The sequence below is a fragment of the Oculina patagonica genome, chromosome 3 (genome assembly GCF_052425735.1).
Source record: "Oculina patagonica isolate OP01 chromosome 3, crgOcupat, whole genome shotgun sequence".
NCBI lineage: Eukaryota > Metazoa > Cnidaria > Anthozoa > Scleractinia > Oculinidae > Oculina > Oculina patagonica.
In genome coordinates, this window is record NC_135760.1 from 6,756,103 (window position 1) to 6,775,872 (window position 19,770).

General features: G+C 37.1%; 1 protein-coding gene across 2 annotated transcripts in view; it reads left to right on the forward strand.

The window, feature by feature from the left end:
• The first annotated feature begins 2,408 nt into the window (after window positions 1-2,408).
• Window positions 2,409-19,770, forward strand: part of LOC144645092 (rho-associated protein kinase 2-like) — a 36,245-nt gene continuing 18,883 nt past the window's right edge. Inside the window, exons 1-24 of one of the 2 annotated variants that reach the window (XM_078504563.1) lie at window positions 2,409-2,708; window positions 2,783-2,864; window positions 2,946-3,046; window positions 3,350-3,409; window positions 5,710-5,787; window positions 8,357-8,414; window positions 9,295-9,412; window positions 9,713-9,797; window positions 10,414-10,470; window positions 11,001-11,088; window positions 11,694-11,735; window positions 12,350-12,452; window positions 13,027-13,118; window positions 13,945-14,048; window positions 14,654-14,709; window positions 15,521-15,569; window positions 15,670-15,711; window positions 16,770-16,858; window positions 17,094-17,142; window positions 17,327-17,407; window positions 18,017-18,058; window positions 18,178-18,375; window positions 19,087-19,155; window positions 19,584-19,680. In XM_078504563.1, coding sequence (XP_078360689.1) covers window positions 2,628-2,708; window positions 2,783-2,864; window positions 2,946-3,046; window positions 3,350-3,409; window positions 5,710-5,787; window positions 8,357-8,414; window positions 9,295-9,412; window positions 9,713-9,797; window positions 10,414-10,470; window positions 11,001-11,088; window positions 11,694-11,735; window positions 12,350-12,452; window positions 13,027-13,118; window positions 13,945-14,048; window positions 14,654-14,709; window positions 15,521-15,569; window positions 15,670-15,711; window positions 16,770-16,858; window positions 17,094-17,142; window positions 17,327-17,407; window positions 18,017-18,058; window positions 18,178-18,375; window positions 19,087-19,155; window positions 19,584-19,680 — 1,921 coding nt within the window. In that variant the 5' untranslated portion in view covers window positions 2,409-2,627. The remainder of the gene's footprint in view (window positions 2,709-2,782; window positions 2,865-2,945; window positions 3,047-3,349; window positions 3,410-5,709; window positions 5,788-8,356; window positions 8,415-9,294; window positions 9,413-9,712; window positions 9,798-10,413; window positions 10,471-11,000; window positions 11,089-11,693; window positions 11,736-12,349; window positions 12,453-13,026; window positions 13,119-13,944; window positions 14,049-14,653; window positions 14,710-15,520; window positions 15,570-15,669; window positions 15,712-16,769; window positions 16,859-17,093; window positions 17,143-17,326; window positions 17,408-18,016; window positions 18,059-18,177; window positions 18,376-19,086; window positions 19,156-19,583; window positions 19,681-19,770) is intronic. The other variant, XM_078504566.1, reaches the window with a different exon arrangement.

The window sequence follows — 19,770 nt, forward strand, 5'->3', positions numbered from 1 at the left end:
TAAGGTGTTACTCCGGCGAAAGGTAGAAATATGAGCCATATGTGAAAGGGGAACTATTTTCTACGGACAGTATATGAAAGGGTTTCCTTTTGTGTCGAAAGTGGCGGTTTTCGATGTCCCGTGTTCATAGAGAGTTGTCAATGACATGTTGTTTTTTTAAAACAGGAACTCATTTGTTAGATTTGGCGTATTGCCTTCTGAAGTAGTTTGTAACTCTTAAAAGCTGCTTGACTGAATTACCTTTGTACTGGAAGTACGTTATAACACTTTGGATCCTTTCCACTATTTGTTTGTATATAAAATCAAGGAAACGACTAGATGTAGTCGTATTATTTACAAAGAAGGAAACAATGTAAAGTTCGAAGCTAGTTCGAGTTACGTATGCGAATCGTCTGAACTTGAAGTCAATTACTTTTATGTACGTAGTTTGTTTATCGATACTAACTAAGTACAGGGATAATCAAGATGCGCGTTGTAGGTAAAGATTGATAGTTTATATATAGTTAAAAACAAATAAGGGTTCACTGATAGCCGCCAGGAAATTTATCGAATTTTCCTTTTGTGAGATGTAGAACACACTTGAGCTATTTGTAGACATATATTTCCGCGATCTGAGCTAAATACGGCTCAACTGAACGAATTAAGTAATAGACTAAAAATAGCAGCCTGCACAAAATTAAACATAACAGTCCCTAACCTCTGAGTAACTTTACATACGAGTGATTTTACTACCCAATAATATATAAGCTCTCTCTGTGGCCACATGGAAACCTTTTGGACTCTTCTTAATACTGACCAATACTGAATTTATGAATATATGTTGTAGTTTAATTTTTACCTTTACGTATGGTTTGTGAACGAATAAGTAGAGTTCCAAAAAACAATGAGGCGTTTCCGTCTTAGTATACACTGTATAAGTGGCATTATGGATATTAAATAGCCTTAAATGGGTTTGGATATCCCGTTTCCGTACATTTTTTTAAATTTGTAGAAAGAGAAAACAAAATCCTGCTGGGATCAGTATAGACAGTATAATGTTGATATCTCTCTTAACTGCAAGTATCAAATAAAGAGTCCAAGCAATGCAACTACTAAACTAAAAGATCAACTGTTCATAACGGCAGTTTCCAACCATTGAATACAATCCCCTCCCTCCCCCCCCCCCAAACATAGCAATAGATAGCACTATTAGCTTTATTGTACACTGTTATCGATACAGCAGACGACTCACTTGGGAAAAATAACGCTTTTAAGGACAACACTGGTGTTGTCATCGCTAAATATACTTCGCTCAGTCTGAAAAATGTTTGCGCGCAATATATTTTAAAAGAAACCGCTCGAGAAGTTAAACCGCAAGATAGTTCTAGCTGATTATCAGCCACTTAAATACTAAGCAACATATAATTTTTGAGCAAACAATTTTCGATATTTTGCTTTTTCAGAGACATACTGCGTTTTCAGCTTGAACATAACGTCGAATAAGGTCTTGAAACGGAAACAGGCATTACTTTGAACTTTAAAATAACTACAGTTGAATCTCGATAACTCGAACCCTCAATAACTCAAACCTCCCGCTAACTCGAACCTTTTTCGATTCCCCTCTAGGTAATTTTCTCACTAATTTTACCCTCGATAACTCCAATCCCCGATAACTCGAACCTTTTTAGATTTTCCTTTAGGTTCGAGTTATCGGGATTCAACTGTAGTCATTCCAGTTTGGAAACAAGGAATTTTCTACAAGGAAGCTTTCGAAACCGCGGCAAGTTTTTCGTACAAAAAAGTAGCCGTTATAAATTAGATCAATATGAGTCGAAATGATAAATTATTTATTTATTGATAAGAGTTTTCGTGGAAATCTTCATGGGCCAGGAACACGTTGTATCGAGTCCCAACCAAAAAACCTTAGATCTTGTTTAAAAATAACTTTTTCCCAGTCTGAAAAGTGGCAATTTTCACGTGTTAAATCCCATTTCAAGTTTAATCTCGTACACAGATTTATAAAACCAAAAAGTCATTGCTAAAATCGTTCATACATACATCATATGTGCTTCCTATAAATATGCGATTTAGCTCAGCTAGTTGAAATATTGGCCAATAAATTTTGCCCTAGGGCCGTTGTACCAGTCTTTCAATCAATCTGGTTTTATTTTATGCGATTTATGTCATGTCAGCAGAAATAGAGGTGACGTAATACGATGAAATCGGAAGGGAAGTGCTGTGACACTTGAGATTACGAACTCTACTACGCACGGGAGAGAGGATAGTATTAAGTGATTTAGTGGGAGAATACGGATGTAGACAAAAAGAGTCACGTTCGTAAAAGGAAATAAAGGTCATTTTTGAAGGTCTAAGAAACCGCCATTTTGCGAGGTAAGGTGGCCGTCTGTGGTCACGTGACTAAACACCCCCTATTATTCAGTTTCACCATTTCGAAAACTTCAGCCATGTTTGAAAGTAATGTCAACAGTGGTTGGGTTTGAGAAGTTTATCTGGTGAAGCAAACTTGGAATTCATCGTTTTGAGGTCGAATGCCTCCATTTAGATGTCTCTGGCTGGAGAAGGAATGATTTTTGCCCCTGGCGGATAGTTTTGTGTTGGAATCGAGAAGAGCTTGCGTTGCGGGCAACATGGACGAGCGAAAGAGGAGGGAAAATCTCGAAAATTTCGTCCGAAATCCTCGGAACGAACTGTACATTGAAGGGCTTTTGGTAAGTTAATTGTTGCTGTGTTGAATTGTGGTACTGTCAGACGACTGAAGCTTTATCTTGTTCTGTTTTGTTAGGATGGCATCCAGTCGTTGGTCTGTGATTGTGACTTTCCAGCCCTCAGACGTAACAAGAACGTCGAAAACTTCCTTCAACGATGTGAGTAGTTTTGGCGTTCTAATATTTGCTGTTAACGGATCTTGAGAGGCACGTACTAAGATAGATTTAATTGTTTTTCAGATGAGAAGCCTAGTAAAATAATCGAAGACTGTCGCATGAATGCTAACGACTTTCAGGTCGTAAAAGTCATTGGCCGCGGTGCATTTGGTGAAGTTCAGTTGGTTAGTTACTTGTCTTGCACTTTTAACTTTATAAACGAATTATATTCCTCTCGAGAGCAAATCTTCCCATTAGTATTGTATTAATTTCTTGGTTTTCTAACTCAAAAGTAAATTTGTGCTTTCAGCCTCTTGTTAGAAGTAATTTCCTCTTCTAATGCGAAAGCAGATGAATTGCTAAAGCTAGCGAGAGACGCGAATATTTTAAACGATACCGTGCTATCGAATGCGGGCTTTATCATTTGTGCTGTTTCGCTTGTTTAAAAAGCTAGAAAACTGTACTGTTCTACTTAATTTTCTCTACAGGTGAGGCACAGAGCATCGAAAAAAGTATATGCCATGAAACTGCTGAGCAAATTTGAGATGGTAAGTGGCACAAAAATTCTGCAGAAATCTGCACACATCTTCTGGTTAAATCGGGCTAAAGTTTTCGCTCTTTTAGTCAAAGAGTGGGAAACAGTATAACCTTGTTTCGCAGCAAGCTTTAGTGTTAAAATGATGTCTTACTCTGTTGAAATTCAGACACAACTTCGATTTGTTTGGCGTTGAAGCTACATGGCTTTTACTGCAAGGGTTTTCATTTCAAGGTCATAGCAGCTTGAATTTGTATAAGTTGTAAATTACTGCTCTTGCAGTGAATACTTTCCCTGTGTTTTTAAGTTAGATCCTCAGTCTATGCCCTTTCCTTCGAGGTCATCTGTTCCTTTTGGAAGCTGTGGCTTTCTGAACAAGCCTTTAATTAATGTGATTCTCGCCGCTGGACTTCGCTGGACTTTATTCGCGTACAAAAATGTACATTTACCCATATGGTTGTTGTTCGAGGCAATGGCTTAGTTAAAATAATAAATGCATTGTACTGGCGAAGCTCGCTTCTTGAGTGCTAGAGAGATGCCTAGACCTTAGATTTGTAATTTAGAAGCATTACGTTATGAACAAATTAGCGACAAAGTCGCCCCTGGTTTCAATTCCTTAAATACCTGGGATAAATTGCGAATGTTGATTTATGCTTATTTACTGTTGATTTTGTGTTCAGCTACCCGCAAAATAAATCCTTTAAAATAGTTGCATTTTTCGTCCAAATTGGAGTGTTACTAACTAGATGTGTGTACAACATGTTGCAATGTTTTCTCCTTGGCTAATTAAAGGGTACAATTTGCAGAGGTGTGTATAAAAAAATAAAAATAAAAAAATCCCTCACTAAGCTTATTAGTACTTTGCCAAAATGTTTTGTTAAGACACCCAACATGTGTTCTACATTGCAAATCAATCATTTATTAATTGTAATTCTCAAGGATCATTAGTATAAAGCTCTAAGTAGTAGTTGCAAAAGTGAGTGTTTTGTAACACAATATTAATTGGTCAGGTTTAATTCAAGGGCAATCTCCGTTATTCTTGATATTGTTGGTACATTGTTCACATCAGGAAATGTGTCATAGAAAAAACTACAGCAACTATAACCTGTAGCTGTTTTCCACAATAGAGTGATTGCTTTTCCCTCTTTCGACAAACTTTTTTCTGTGTCTGATGATAATTGCATTTCAGGTCAAGTGAGTCTTTGAAAAACTTATAAAGGGTACATTATTGCTCCACAATTTTGGACACTTTTTATTTTCGAGGTTAATTTTACCCAAATTTTTCTTTGCCCATTGTGGACAAAGTTCTGATAAAAAGTTTTGTTACTGCAAATGAAACAAGGCATGTATTTGAAGGACATTAGCCCTTGTCCTGCCCAAGAACACAAACACAGTGACCCAAGCCAGTACTCAAACCCCGAGACTGCTAGATTGAATATTAGGCCAGTGTACAGGAGGGGGTGAATAGGTTGGCAGATTGACGGATTTGGCCTTAAAAGGCGCACAGATTATGGATTTTTGTGCTACATTGAGTGGATTCGCGTATCTCGAAAATACAGTGGATCGTGGATTTGCTGAAAATTTTGGTGCGGATTCTGGACTCTTCATGTCAGGAGCTTTGATCGTGGATAGTTAATGGAAATTCGGATCACTTAGATCAGTCTGTGTTGGTATGTTGGTGAAATTGTCACAAAAACAAGCAATTGGGCAAGAAAGAATGAAAAGTTTCTTGCCTGGCAGGAAAATCTTCTTGTCATGGATGACCAGACAGTATCTTTTTGGTTCCCTGTACAAGGGGGGTGAACAGGGTTACGCAAATCCACCCAACTGTTCTTATTTTTTGGCCAAATCCGTAAATCCAGGCAGGTTATGCAGGGGTTTCAAAATATTTTGAAGTAGGCGTCAAGAGTAGGCTGAGCTTGTTTGTCGCAAGCTGATTGTAATGACCACAGTAACTGGCAACATGTAATCAAGTAGCTGGCAGAACTCTGGTGTTTGCCGCTTGTTTTGAAAACCCTGGTTGTGAGAATAAAGAAAACAATCAACTAGAGGTTACTGTCTAGTGTCTGATGAACCATCCCAGTGTTGTGCTCTAGCAGAGCGCAAAAGTAAGTTGCCTGAGTTACTTTTGCCTTTGGGGAACTTGTATAAGTTTGTTTTCCTGAAAGCTTTTAAAAGTTGGGTACCCAAGATTTCCTTTGGGCACCCTGCCGTTATTCTAAGTGCACAGCTTTGCAGCCATTTCTTGGAACACACCTGGTTTGACTGTATTTTGTTTTGTGCTAATTGTCGCCATATTTTTCTTAACAATAGATCAAGAGATCTGATTCTGCGTTCTTTTGGGAGGAACGTGAAATTATGGCTCATACCACTAGTCCTTGGATTGTTAAGGTAGTTATTGTACCTCTTTTGTTTATCAATTCTTTTTCATTTGTTTGCTGATTTTTATTTTAACTTAAACAAAGTTATCTAATGTCATGTTAGTTAATTGAAATGTCAGACTTTTAATATGGGGGTACCATATTTCCTTGAATAATGGCCGAATCTTGATAAAACACTTCCCTTGAATAATCACCACCCTTGTAAAATGATACATGCATACATACATTCCATGATCACCTTGTTGGAATAATCTCCCCAATATGGTGACCTATCTTGACTACCCCTGATTCCAAGCACTCGTCTTAAGTCTAACTGGCAATCTTTATTACTATCTTGTGGAGCACTTGAAAACGTAAGAACTGAAAGTCAATTTACGAAATAAAATAAAATAACAAACGATTCGAAAACTGTACATTACATGTGTTATTATGCAAGTACTCGTGTACAAAGTGTACTCGAAAGTACTATTTCAACATTGAATTAAATCAAACGAAAACCATGATAACAAATTAATGTATATAATATTTGAAAGCATGCGAGCTATAATAGTACCTCTTTTCTCCTGTATTATCCTTATTTATCTTGATGTAATCTCTAAGCCTATAACCCTTTCGTGTTCGTGTGCAATTCGGAATGTCTGTTCTTTCATTGTCCTAATCAAAGGCTCTTCGAGCAACCTCATGGTAATTCGATGGATGAAGTGCCGACCTCCGCATTTTTTCTAAATAAGTGTCCAATAAAGTAAAGCAATCTCACTTTGCTTTATTTTTCCACGTGAGTTGCGACATTGATGGCTCGTGCTTTCAGGGGTCGTAGCGCTATTCAGTTTTCACAACCAAAATATTTACCGGTTAGTGTATTACCTTTGATCCTTTTAAGCATTAAGTAAATTTGTTTTGTGAATATGTTTACTTTTCTGTCAGCACGTATAGCGTTATTTTTGAGCAGCGAAAAAAAATTGAGAGAAAAGATACGCCCGAGCACTTCGTGTATCTGCTCGAGTCAAAAAGATGAAAAACGGATGACGTGACACGAGGTGACGTGACGCGAAACAAAAACGTGCCGTGGATGTTGTGTTGACTAAAACACGTCACAAGGCGAGCGTAATAATTTTAACAGTTTTTAAGCGTAACTATATGTAGTTCATTGGTGCTATCAGTAATGTCACAATCTCACTTAATTTGCCTTCGAATGTTTTCTTGCGTGAATGGGTCATTGATAGTTTTTTTCTTCAAATAAGCGTTCAATAATGTAACACAATCTCACTTTATTTCCCTGTGAATTTCCATGGGAATTGCGTCATTGATGGTTCGTGCTCTCAGGCTTCGTAGCGCGAATTCTATTTTATCACAAAAAATATTTAAGTGTAACCTTTGATCCTTTTTAGCATTAAGTAAATTTGTTTTGTGAATATGTTTACTTTTCTGCCAGCACGTATAGCGTTATTTTAAGCAGCCATTAAAATTTGAGAGAAAGATGCGCGTTTCTGCACGACTCAAAAAGATGAAGAACGGATGACGTGACACGAAGATGATGTGACGCGAAAAAAAAACGTGCATGAATGTTGTGTTTACTAAAACGCGTCTTTGAATGTTTTCTTACGTGAATGGGTAATTGATAGCCTATGCTCTGAGGCTTCGTTGAGCGAATTCTTTTCTCTTTTATCACCAGAGGATAAGTGGAAGTGATCCTCTTTCGATTTGTTTTGTGAAATTCAATTTAGTTCCCTGAAAGAGAGAGACCCTGGAACGAGGTTGAGATTTGATTGACATGTGCTGAATGCGTTTAAAGGACCTTTCTGTCAGCACGTTTCTCGTTTTAATGCTAAATTAATTGCGGTTTGATATCAGAATCGAGTGAGTGAGTGTTCGAGTGAGAAAATGCGGCCCATAACATAACCTCATTACCATTCGGTAAAAACTAACTTGACTTGAAACAGAAATTACGTAACAAATGGTAATAGAAATCATAGTTAATCATTACAACCCCCCCCCCCCCCCACTCCCTGCACCTTCACTTTCCTTTACCCTCTTTTTGTTAAATTTAAAATTTACAACTGGGATAAAATGATTCCAGCACAGACACCAAGGATATTGACACTGGAAATAATTACTCAAAGAAACCAAATTGAGAACATTGAGAACACTTAGAAACCTCATGTTTAGTGTATTTGGTGCGATTATTGTGATTAAATGGGATAATAAAACAAAGTATTTTTTGGACAACTACCTGTGAGAGATATTTTAAATAATTGCCTCTCCCCCTGTCAATTAATAACCTCTGCTTGTACAATCACCCTCTTTTGGACCTGTAGGTACAAAATATAAACTAATTACCCTTGCTATGATTTGAAGAAATATGGTATTTAACTATAGATACAAAATATAGACATTTCCAGGAAATTAGGGACTTTTTAAAGGCAATGTGTGATAAACAAATCCAGTGTTAATAATATTGATATGATTATTGAGACATGTTAACAAACAAGGTAGAGAAGAAAGGGTAAATGTTTTTTTTTGTTTGCAATACTAAAAGATAACAATGAACTTACCAAAGAACTTTGATTACTTATTCACAGCTACACTTTGCTTTCCAAGATGCGAAAAATTTATATATGGTAATGGACTATATGGCAGGTAAATAAGACTTCTCTAACCTTTTCTAATCTTGACAGTAAATTTGTGCAGAATATTTGATGATGTTCTTGTTGGTGAGTTGTATACTTATCTCCCAAAATTTAAATCAAAGCTTTCCTTGTACCTATATGTCAAAACTCTAAGGTGATTCAGAAGGGCTGGTCACGAACTAAGACAGCCAGATGGAATGTAATGTGTTTCTCCACTTCATTTCTGTCTTGAGCTTTCCATAATGGAATTTTTTCCCAGTGTTGCAGTGAGGTGAAGGAAGTTTCCAGACATTTAGGCATTGAAAGCTTTTGCATCATCACGTAAAAATGTTAAGTAAAGACAAAAAAAATTTCTTTGGTGAGAAGCAAAAATATTCTTAGAAAGGGAATGCCAGGATTTTTTTCTGTCTGTCTGTCAGTCTGTCTGTCTGTTTGTCTGTCTGTCTTTCACGTAAAGAAGTTTTTTTGAATTAATGGAATTACCCTATTAAAATATAAATGAATCAATCTGTCTGTCTGTATTTTTAGTTCATTGCACTTAAAGACTTTTGAGAGATGGAAGAGCTTGTGTAATGGCTCATATTCTGTTTTATCATACAGTCTTAATTTTAATGGAATGAATCTGTATTAAATCATGTAAGCCCCAACCATTTTGAAAATTCAAATTATAAAATTGCTTTTCCCTAAAGAAATCACCATTTAGTGGATAGCATAGTTGGTTTTGTCAATACATTTCCACTAAATAGTGGTTTGTCCACAATTATCTACCCTGTGAACAACTGAGGGCTGAGATGAAGGCTACCAAAACCCTTTTTCGATCAATCAAAATCAAGTCTAGAAATTTTGGTTGTGACATGAGATGATTGGGGGAAATACTCTTCTATCAACAGGAGGTGATTTGGTCAACCTTATGAGCAACTACGACATTCCTGAAAAGTGGGCCAAGTTCTATGGTGCTGAAGTAGTGTTAGCACTTGATGCCATTCATTCAATGGGATTTATCCACAGGTATTTTGTTTTTACTATTTGTTTATTTCATGGTAAAGTCATTGATTTTTAAATGTTTTCTATATAAAGTTAGGGTACAGTTAATAATGTCATGCTCTCATGGGGGGGCTAAGGTGTTTTGCCTGGGGCTATGAAAAAATGGTGGTTATGACACCCTTTTGTTTATTTTTTCTTGCTCTAATTGTATACAGAAGAAGAGATTCATATTATTTCTGCGTTACCAACAATAGCTGACAAGTTACAGTGAGGTTAGCCTTTTCCCTCCCACTTGTGAACATTTACTTTACTTTTTCATTGTAGGGATGTGAAACCAGACAACATGCTTCTTGACAAACAGGGCCATCTTAAGCTTGCTGACTTTGGAACGTGCATGAGAATGGACAAGGTACAAGCTAGCTGTTTTTTAATACTTTTGTCAGTGTAGTGCTGGTTTTTACCAAATGGTAATGAGGTGTAGTGATCATTCTTGAAGTGACGTGTTTCCCTCACTTGACCACTCACTCACTCCATTCTGATATTAAACCCCAATTAATTCATGTATTTAACGGTGAACGTGCTGACAGAAAGGTTCTTTAAAATGTCATTCAGCGCATGTCAAAACAAATTATTTCTCCAACCTCGCTCCCAGGGTCTCTCTCTTTCAGGGAACAAAATTGAATTTTCACAAAACAAATTGAAAGAGGATCAGTTACACTTATAAATCCTCTGGTTATAAACATGCAGTAAAATCTTGTTGATTAATCAGGGTAATGAGGAGGAGTACCCGGAAAAGCCTGTCTTTAAAATTAACCTAAAAAGTAACTACTGCACAGTTAGTCTAGTTTTTGACATCACCCATTTCTGTCAAATGCCTGAAAATGCCCAGAGAGTTAAAAGGAAGGCTTTATATTAAACTCAGGAGTCTATAGATTTAATTTTCTATTGTTTAGAAGAAATCATGTGATGACATGGTTTTGAGTTCTTTTGGGACTAACCAATGATTTTTATAATTTATCTTGAAGGATGGTATGGTGAGGTCAGATACTGCTGTGGGTACACCTGATTATATCTCCCCTGAGGTAAGAAACAATCCTCCTTTTCTGAGTTTCTTTTCACCCTGTTAATATAACTTAAGATGTCAGGATATGAGATTGAACTGCATATGAACATGTATCTAAGTTGGGAAAACATCTCCCAATTAGGTTCATAACACAGCATGTCTGAAATGCAGAATTTAAAAGAACCTGTTGCTGAAACAAATGACCGGTCCGTTACATGTACTTATAGATGCATGTCTATCAATGGCGGATTATTGCTTAGTGTCAAGCTTGGTAGAGTTTGAGAAAGATATTAATAATAATAATCACTGATGCTAGTTACTTGGAAAAATTTCAAGTCCTTCCCCCTCCCTCCTCACGACACGGGTTGGTCACTCGAGGCCATGTAACTTGATTCCACTGTGACAAACCTTCCTCACACTGCTTCAGCTAGGACTAGCTTTGTTATCCTGTTGGGAGAAGTTGGAAATTTTTTCAAGTAACATGTCACAGATTGAGGCAGATTACAGCTTTGTTGGACACTTACTTTGAGTTTTTTGCAATCTTGTCAGGTTCTCAAATCCCAGGGTGGTGAAGGCTACTATGGCCGTGAGTGTGACTGGTGGAGTGTAGGGGTGTTCCTGTATGAGTTACTCGTTGGTAGGTGAAATAATTTTTTCTGTAGTATTGATGCAGGTTTGTAGGAAGTAGACACCTTGCTCTTTGTCGTGTACTTGTCAAGTATCCTCTTGAAATGAGAGAGTTGTCTTGATATAGTAAATGGTTTGAACCCAGGAGTAGCAGTAGGTCATATAGTGTGATCGTCTGGGTGAGAGTAGTTCTGAGAAGAACCGTTGTTGGTGACTGATGTTTTGACAACCTGAGTGGAAGTCATCTTCAGAGTCAAGTGAAAAGTTGTTGTCAGTCAATGATGTTATAAAAGTGGTCCGTTGAAATTGATTCGTCAGTTTAGCTGTGATGTTATTGGCTTCATGCAAAGTTTGTCAACAGTAATTGGTCAGTTTTGATCCATCTATTGTTAGTCAAATTAAGTTGTACTGTCTGCGGTCTGTTTGTCGGTTCTGTTTATGTCATAAATAAGTTGTTTGAAGACATCACGGACTTACTGAACCTCTGCCTTACATCGACTTACTTTCAGTACAACGGAAAACACTACAAGCAGTTGCATGACGTACAGAATTGTCTTACTTTTTATACTCAACCGTTTTTGAGCAATTTAAGTTGTCTTTTTGTTGTGATTTCAGGTGATACTCCATTTTATGCTGACTCACTGGTAGGAACTTACGGTGAGTGTATGCACTATATTTTGATCAGGCCTTTTGTTTTCTTTCTATAGCATGTGCTCACTTCGGTAAAACTGAAGTTTGCATGCGTTGTGACAATTTTTCATTGATTGGCCACTTACTGGAAGTCGCCACAAGTTTGTCTTGTTGTTTACTTTAATCTGTTTGGTTTGTCTTGAGATGGCCAAAGTGTGAAATTTTGCTTTTATCATTATTCATTCTCATTAACTGAACCAAGCAAAAACAAATTGAGAGAAAAAATGGGAGACATATCAGCTTTGATGTGGCCTTGGTGGTCTAATGGCTAGTTTGCACTCTGGGCTCAAGTCCTGACCAAGAACACAACACAATGACCCCAGCCAAAACACTTTTAATTACTCTCACGGTGCCTCTTTCCACTGGTATATAAATGGGGACCAGCATATTAAATGCTAGGGTTAACCTTGCAATAGACAAGCGTCCCAGGGTGGATTAGAAGAACTCTTGCAAAAGCTGCTGATAAAACTGAAACCAGAGATACAGCAGCCACCTGTTGGGCCACTAAACTCAAATGGAGACTTGCCCACTAGTGTTCATTACTTGTTTACATTTTCCTTTTTTCTTTTTCCTCTCTACAGGAAAAATTATGGATCATAAAAATTCACTTCAGTTTCCTGATGACAATGAGATATCAATATCAAAGGATGCTAAGCACTTAATTTGTAGTTTTCTAACAGACAGGTAACTAGACTATCCTTTTATTTTTATTATCTTGGAGCTACCAGGCTTTGAATCAGGGTCTCCTATACCTCTCTGCGAAATGGAATCACGTGAAAATATTTGGCTTTTCAGGCATCACAAATAATTCTAAAAAAGGTTTTACGTTCACGCAAAAGTCATGGCGATCCCTGTGTAGACTGTTACGCTCGGAAGGTGTAAGACCAGGTATTGTAAATAATCAGTTATAAAATCACGAAAAAAAGATGATTCACGATTCACGTCTAATTCAACTCTTTGTTCACGGGTCACGTTTAAGCTAAAAATTGCATTCACATGCACGTAAAACAATCTTAAAATTGGGAAACACGAATCACAAAAAAATAAAAGCCCAAATCATGTTTCACAGCACAGAAACAGCCTCAATCAAGCTTCACGTAAAAAGTATAGGGGACCCTGTTGAATGCCCATTGTTAAATTTCTTTGAAAATTGTCTTTTTGGCATGATACCATTCTGGATAAATGTTATATCTATAAGTGTAAGAAATTGCAGCAAGGTAAATGAGTTGTTGATGATTTTGTTGTTGTTGTTTTGTAGAACACAAAGAATTGGTCAAAGAGGAATCGCGGAAATTCAAAAGCATAAATTTTTTGTCAATGACCAGTGGGACTGGAACTCCATCAGGGATGGTAATTATAATGACTTGTGTTAAGATTAATTTTTTAGAAAAGACTGTTGAAGTGAAAATACTTTTCACTGTGACTATAGTAGATTTTGTACTGTTTCCTTTATAACTACAGTCAACTCTCTTTTAACGGACACCTCTATAAGACAGACACGTCCATAAGATGGACACCTAGTGTTGGTCCCGTCCCTGGCGTTTTTCAGTCTTTTTACTGTTAGTAACTATACTCCCTATAAGATGGACAGCTCTCTAAGATGGACAGTTGGAGCCGGTCCCGACGGTGCCCGTTTTAGAGAGAGTTGACTGTGACTCTACCTTGAAACGCTAGTACATTACCATTTAAATGAAAGCTTTTGAACAGTTCTCTTTTACATGATACTGTTTATTATGCTGCATGTGGTGGTTCAAATGAATAAATGTAATTTTGTGGATGAAACGTTAGTAAGTGAGTGCGAGTTTAAAGGATTTTTGTGTTCTGGTCACGTGACTTGTAATCTTGACAGGAATAAACTAGTCAAAAATCATCCTTTTGGGCTTTAAAATATTATCTAACTGTTTAGTGTATACTAAAACAACTATTCACCTCAGTGTCTGTGGCTACGGGTGAATATTTACCCCGCTCCTTTGCAGCCCGGTAAATATCCACCTCTAATAGCCACCTCCACTTTGTGAATAGTTGTTGATTATGCTATACAGAGTGGTTCTATCTTTACATCTTTGAATGATCCCCTTATCTTCTCCAACCATATGTGTTGCATTGCTAGTTGGGTTGGTTTGTGAAACCTGGCATCTCAGTTCTTATCAATGTGCATAATTTGCTTATTTGACAGCTGTTCCTCCTGTGGTCCCGGAGCTTTCTAGTGACGATGATTACTCACACTTTGACGACATTCCAGAACCCGATAGTGGAGAAGAGTTCTTTCCTACTCCAAAAGTATGTTGCTGTTAATAAGACTTGAATTGATGCTTCAAAGAAATGGTTAATAAAAGATTTAGTGTTAGATTCTAATCATGATGCTTTAGTTATTACATGAAATTTTCGCGACATGTTAATTTCGCGATTTTGAGGGGCACATATTTCGCGACACTTAAATTTTGCGATTTTGCGAAAATTTTGTATTTTGAATCACTTTAATTTCGCGTTTTTGAGTGAGACACAAGTTACATTTTCTTAGCAATGTATTTTGACACGCCTTTGAATTATATAAAACAACTTCATCTAAGGAACAATAATGTCAAAATTAACAAAAACGCAGGAGGGGACTTAATCTCAATAGAGTAGTTCTCAGAATGTCTACAAGTGAGTCAATTGATGACAATATCTATTTACATTGATTACTGACATATGCGAGTCACTAAATATTCGCGTCATGTTATGTTCGCGACACTTCTTGTTCGCGTCACTTTAATTTCGCGATTTTTTTAGAATCGCAAAATTCGCGAAATTTAAGTGTCGCGAAAATTTCATGTAATAAGGTAGTACTGATTTCGGCTTGTAGAGTGAATCAAAGGTCATGTACATCTGGTTTTATTTCACAGGCTTTTGCTGGAAATCATCTACCTTTTATAGGATTTACTTTTTCGGAGGAAGTCGAGTAAGTGAAGGGCACTAGTTTTATCACTATCCATACCACTAACAAGACTGTGATAAATTATTTCCATATACAAAAAGAAAAGGACAATATAAATACGTCCAGACAAGCAGCAGTAAGTCTCTTCTTATTGCTTTTTAAATAAAAAATAAAAAAAATGGGTGTATTGGGAGAGGATGCACATCAACACAAGCTAGCGCTGGTTTTCATGCCAGTCCTCTATCCAGGTGGAATTGGAGTTTAGAAATGTTGGTTTTTAGTGTCCTGAGGGAGGAAAACCAGAGAACCCGGTGGAAAAACCCTTGGAACAAGGCAAGAACCAACAACAAACTTAACCCACATATGGTACCAGGCCAGAATCGAACCCAGGCCACATTGTTGGGAGGCAAGCGCTTTCACCCTTGCGCCAACGCTGCTTCCCGTTTTTTTGTTTATTTAACAAATGATTGTGTTTGAGCTAACAAACAAATGGTTGTGTTTGAGCTAACAAAAAAGGAAATTTCAGTAGAATGATTCATCCGATCTAAGATTGTTTAAACACTAAATTTTCGGTGGCCTCTGTCCACCTTCCTCAGAGTATTGAAAATGAGTTTGTTGAAAACAAACTCATTTTCAATACTCTGATGAAGGTGGACAGAGGCCACCGAAAATTTAGTGTTTAAACAATCTTAGATCGGATGAATCATTCTACTGAATTTAAGTCTACCGATCGCCACAGACAAAGTGTAAAAAAGGAAATCATCATAGAGACTTCTTGTGCTTCTCGCAGGCCAACTGTAATTGTTGTTTCCTAATTCTACTTTGATGTTTGCAGATGGAGTGTTTCACCAAGTGGCGGAGGTTCTGATGGAATGGTGAGGATGGTAAAAAGGACAATCCACTCTCATTGCCTTCAATTTTCTTTTTAGAATACCTTCCTTTTTATGTGGATAACATTATAATTTCTTTTCTTTTCTTTCTTAGGATGGAAATAATTCCAATGCTGGAAGTGATAGTCGTCAAAAGGTATGTTGAATATACTTGTTATGCAATGCTTTTGAATGGTATACTATTAGGCTTGTGCGTATACCAAGAAAATACTGGTGGGATATTCCATAATATACTACGAGAAATTGGTGTGTAACCATTTTATACCTTGCCATAGAAAATACGTTGACTAAATTTAATTCAGAATATTAAGATCCCAGCCCACAATAGGAAGGTTAGGTTGAATGCAGTCAAATATACAACAGCTTTCCTGTATTCTGATTGGCTGTATTTTCCATGGCATGGTATAAAAGTGAATATTAGTCATGAATGAATGGTGAAAGGACTTGAGGTTGGGCGAATGCAAGGTTTCAGGGAGAAATTGCGCAACATTAAGTCCTATTACCAATTAGTCAATTATACCCCTAAACAGTCCTAAACTGTCTTGTCAGAACAAAGGTGCTCTTTTAAAGGGGTTTGGCTCCTCGGACTTGGCTACTGAGTGTTTCTTACATGTAGGTTACAGTGCAAAATTTTGATGGAAATTATTTATTTAATCCGCACCTTTTATTTCTTGTCTGCATGATTTTACACAATGATTTCATTAAGGTGTACAAATGCATGACCTTATGAAATTTGGCTCTGTGCTGCTCATGAGGAATTCCTTGCACAACTCTTCTGTACTGTATATACTGCATGTTATTTGTACATGGCTGTAAAAATCTTTTGAGCCACTTTAAGAGGTGCACTGGCCAACTTCAGCAAACTCCAACAGTTAGATCAATATTATTGCGTTGTTCCAGAGAATATCCATACCCCTCCCTTGGAAGGTTTTTTGGTTTGAATCCCACAGCTCCACAGTCTAGCCCCATACTTTCCACCTTTGAAAAATGTTTTGGCTTTTGAGACCCCCCACCCCCTCAGAATTTCCAATGACCTTCCATGGGGGGGGGGGGGTATGGATATTTTTCTGGAACAGCACATTAATGCTGGTCGGAGTGGTTGGCACCTGTAATAGATGCATGCTGCACACACGCTAATTCTACAATGACAGGAGAATTTTACTGAATAACCTTCAATGATGTTGATTCTTTCAGCTTGAAGCAACTAACCACAGACTGAGAGAATTAGAAGAACAAGTTGCACTTGAAATGCAAGCCAAAGATGAGGTGGAACACAATTACAGGTTAGATCAACAGCAATAAAACCCCAAAACAAGTGGAGCTAAAATTAAAAAATGATTGTCTTATAGATGTCAAGGTTTAAAGATTGCCATGCTTTGTGCAAGCTCTGCACTCTGTCAGATGGTATTGGAATCCTAGTAGTAGATTTTTAATGTTGTGTTTAGTTAAATAGTGTTTATAAATTGTCATGTCCAACAAACTCTGTTACAACAGTCACATTTTTATTTGCTTGTTTAGAATGGTGAGCACCAAGCTGGAAAAAGTCATGAAAGAATTGGACAATGAGGTGAGAATTTTGTTCTGAAATCAAAAAGAGAAGGGTCAAAATTTACAAGAATGCAGCCTGAACTTCAGAGCCAGCCTACTGAAACACTGGGGGTGGGAATTGTTTTGGCAGTGCAGTTACTATAAAATGCTGTCATAGCAAGCAAATGTCTCAGTGATTGATTTGTTTCATCTTTATTTTACAGTCGGAGGCAAAAAGAAGAGTAGAATCATCAAACAGAGAACTTGAGAGAAATGCAGCATTGTTTAAACATGATTTAAAAGAGGTAGGTTTTTCCCCATTAATATCTACAAAGTAATAAAAGAAGGTGAATCATTTAATAAGTCTTCATCATCATTGTTCCTTATCACCCCCGTGGGAGCATAGGGCCTCCACCAGTTTCCTCTGGCAGCGCACATGGTTCTTTACTAATGCTTTGGCTCTTTCCCAGGAGTAGCCTACTCTTTCCAACTCATGCGACATGGATCGCTTCCAATAAGTAATACAGTGGAACCCCGATATAACAATATGCCAAGGGGGCAGTAAACTTATATCGTTATATCGAGGAATCGTTATATCGGGGTTCTGTCCCATACATTTTACTATTGCCGGAACATAACATATTCATCGTTATTTCGGGAATATCGTTATATTGAAGATCGTTATATTGGGGTTCCACTTTACTGTTTTATTTTTAGTGCAAATATAACATCATTAAGTGTTCTTGGCACACAAAGTATTCCTAGGAGTGAACTTTAATCTTACCGATAGTTTTCCATAACTTTTTGAAGTCGTGGTGCAAATTTAGGGTATAGAATTATTGAAAAGAAGTTGGATTAATGGAATAATAGGTCACTGAACTTACTTCTTCAATTTCTGCTGTATCACATAACAGGCACAGAGGCGGTGTGAGTTTGAAGCTGAAGCCAAGAGAAAAGTATGTAATTTGCCTAATTCATCTTGTTAAGTAAATTTAATTTCTGCTTTTGGACTTGTACTCTTTAAAGGTTTTCGTGTGCAAATAGGTAAACATGTTGTCTCTTGAAACTTTCAAAGCTTGAGGGCAAAGTACAGGAACTACAGAGCCGCCTTGATGCAGAACTTGATGCTCGGGACAGAATCTCGCAGTCGTCCCAGAGTGTCCAGACCAAGATAACTCAGTTGGAGAAGCAGGTCTGGGAGTTGACGGAGCAGCTCAGAGTGGAAACGGATGCACATACAAAGAATAAAAAATCATATAGCGATTTACAAAAGGTATGTTTCATCTACAGTAGATGATATTGATAAATGTAGAATAGTGTAAGAATTGTGTATAAAAATACACAAAACAGGAGGGCTTGAAAAAAACAACAACTTGAATTCCATCTCGCCCTTTGGACAAGCAGCTCACAAAATTTACTTGCCTGGGGCAGTTGGAAGCTTGTCTTAGTTTCTTTTTATGATTTAGTTGTGCACAGGGCTCAAAGAAATTTAATTCAATATTTTGTCAATATTTTTTTTTCGGGCTGGTTGTAGCCAGGATGTACTAGCCTGAAAGGCATTTTAACTAGCTCGAAAAAAAATCCCTATAAGCATGATTAATTTCCTTAAAAATGGTTTGCTGAAAACTTTTACTTGCCTGTTGTGCAAGTGAATGATAAAATGCACTAGCCCAACTGCAAAATCCACTAGTCCCGGGTTCATGCACGTGTTTGCATGCTGAGTTGGTAGACAACTTGCATTGGGTAGATAATGAAAAGTTGCTTGCCCGGAAGAAAAATCTACTTGTTCCAGATGACAATACATCTGGGTTTTACCGGTAACTGCAAATTCTTTAGAATGAGACATAAAAGTACTGCATGGTAAATCAGTCTCAACACTGTGGGATTGCTTTGTGTGAACCTCAAATAATAATTTTGTGACATCTTATACAACTTTTTTCTCAATTTAAATGAGTGATTGTGTTGTCTTCATAATGTCCTGCAGTCATACACAGTAATGGAGAGAACGTATGGGGATTTACAAGACAAGAATAGGATCATTAGTGATCAGAAGGTAATTTTACCATGTATATGTTTTGTGTTAATAATTAGTTTTTGGAACAAACTTGTAGGTAAAAATTTTATCATCAGTTTGAACCTGAGTAAATGACTTCTTGTTTGTTACAAGAGTTATACTTACAGGTGAATAAAAAGTGTCATTCATTAAAGTATTAATAGTGTTATATAGTGACATTGTTTGGATCATACCAACGAAACTGTGCTACACAAACACACAACTAAAATTTACCAGCCTAACACTGCTTTCTGGTTTTACTTGTTTATGTAAGTGAAAGTCTTCTTTGGGCTAGTAAATCTTGCTTTCTGCAAGTTCTAAATAACATCCTTTACTTTTTAAGGTATTCTTACAGTTGGTCACATTGCTAAGTACCAGTGTTCTACATAATTTCTTAAATCCATGTTGGTTTCATTGTCTTCCCACAGCTTGGCTTAGAGAGAGAACTTATCAAGGTGCAGGGAAACCTTGAGGCTGAAATGAACATGAGAAATCAAGCAAACAGTGCTAAAACTGATATGGAATGTATGTATTAACTTGCAGTTCAATATCTGGTCGTGTTAAATCTTGTAAAATTGTTTCAGAACAAGACAGTACACAAGCTATAAGTCGATA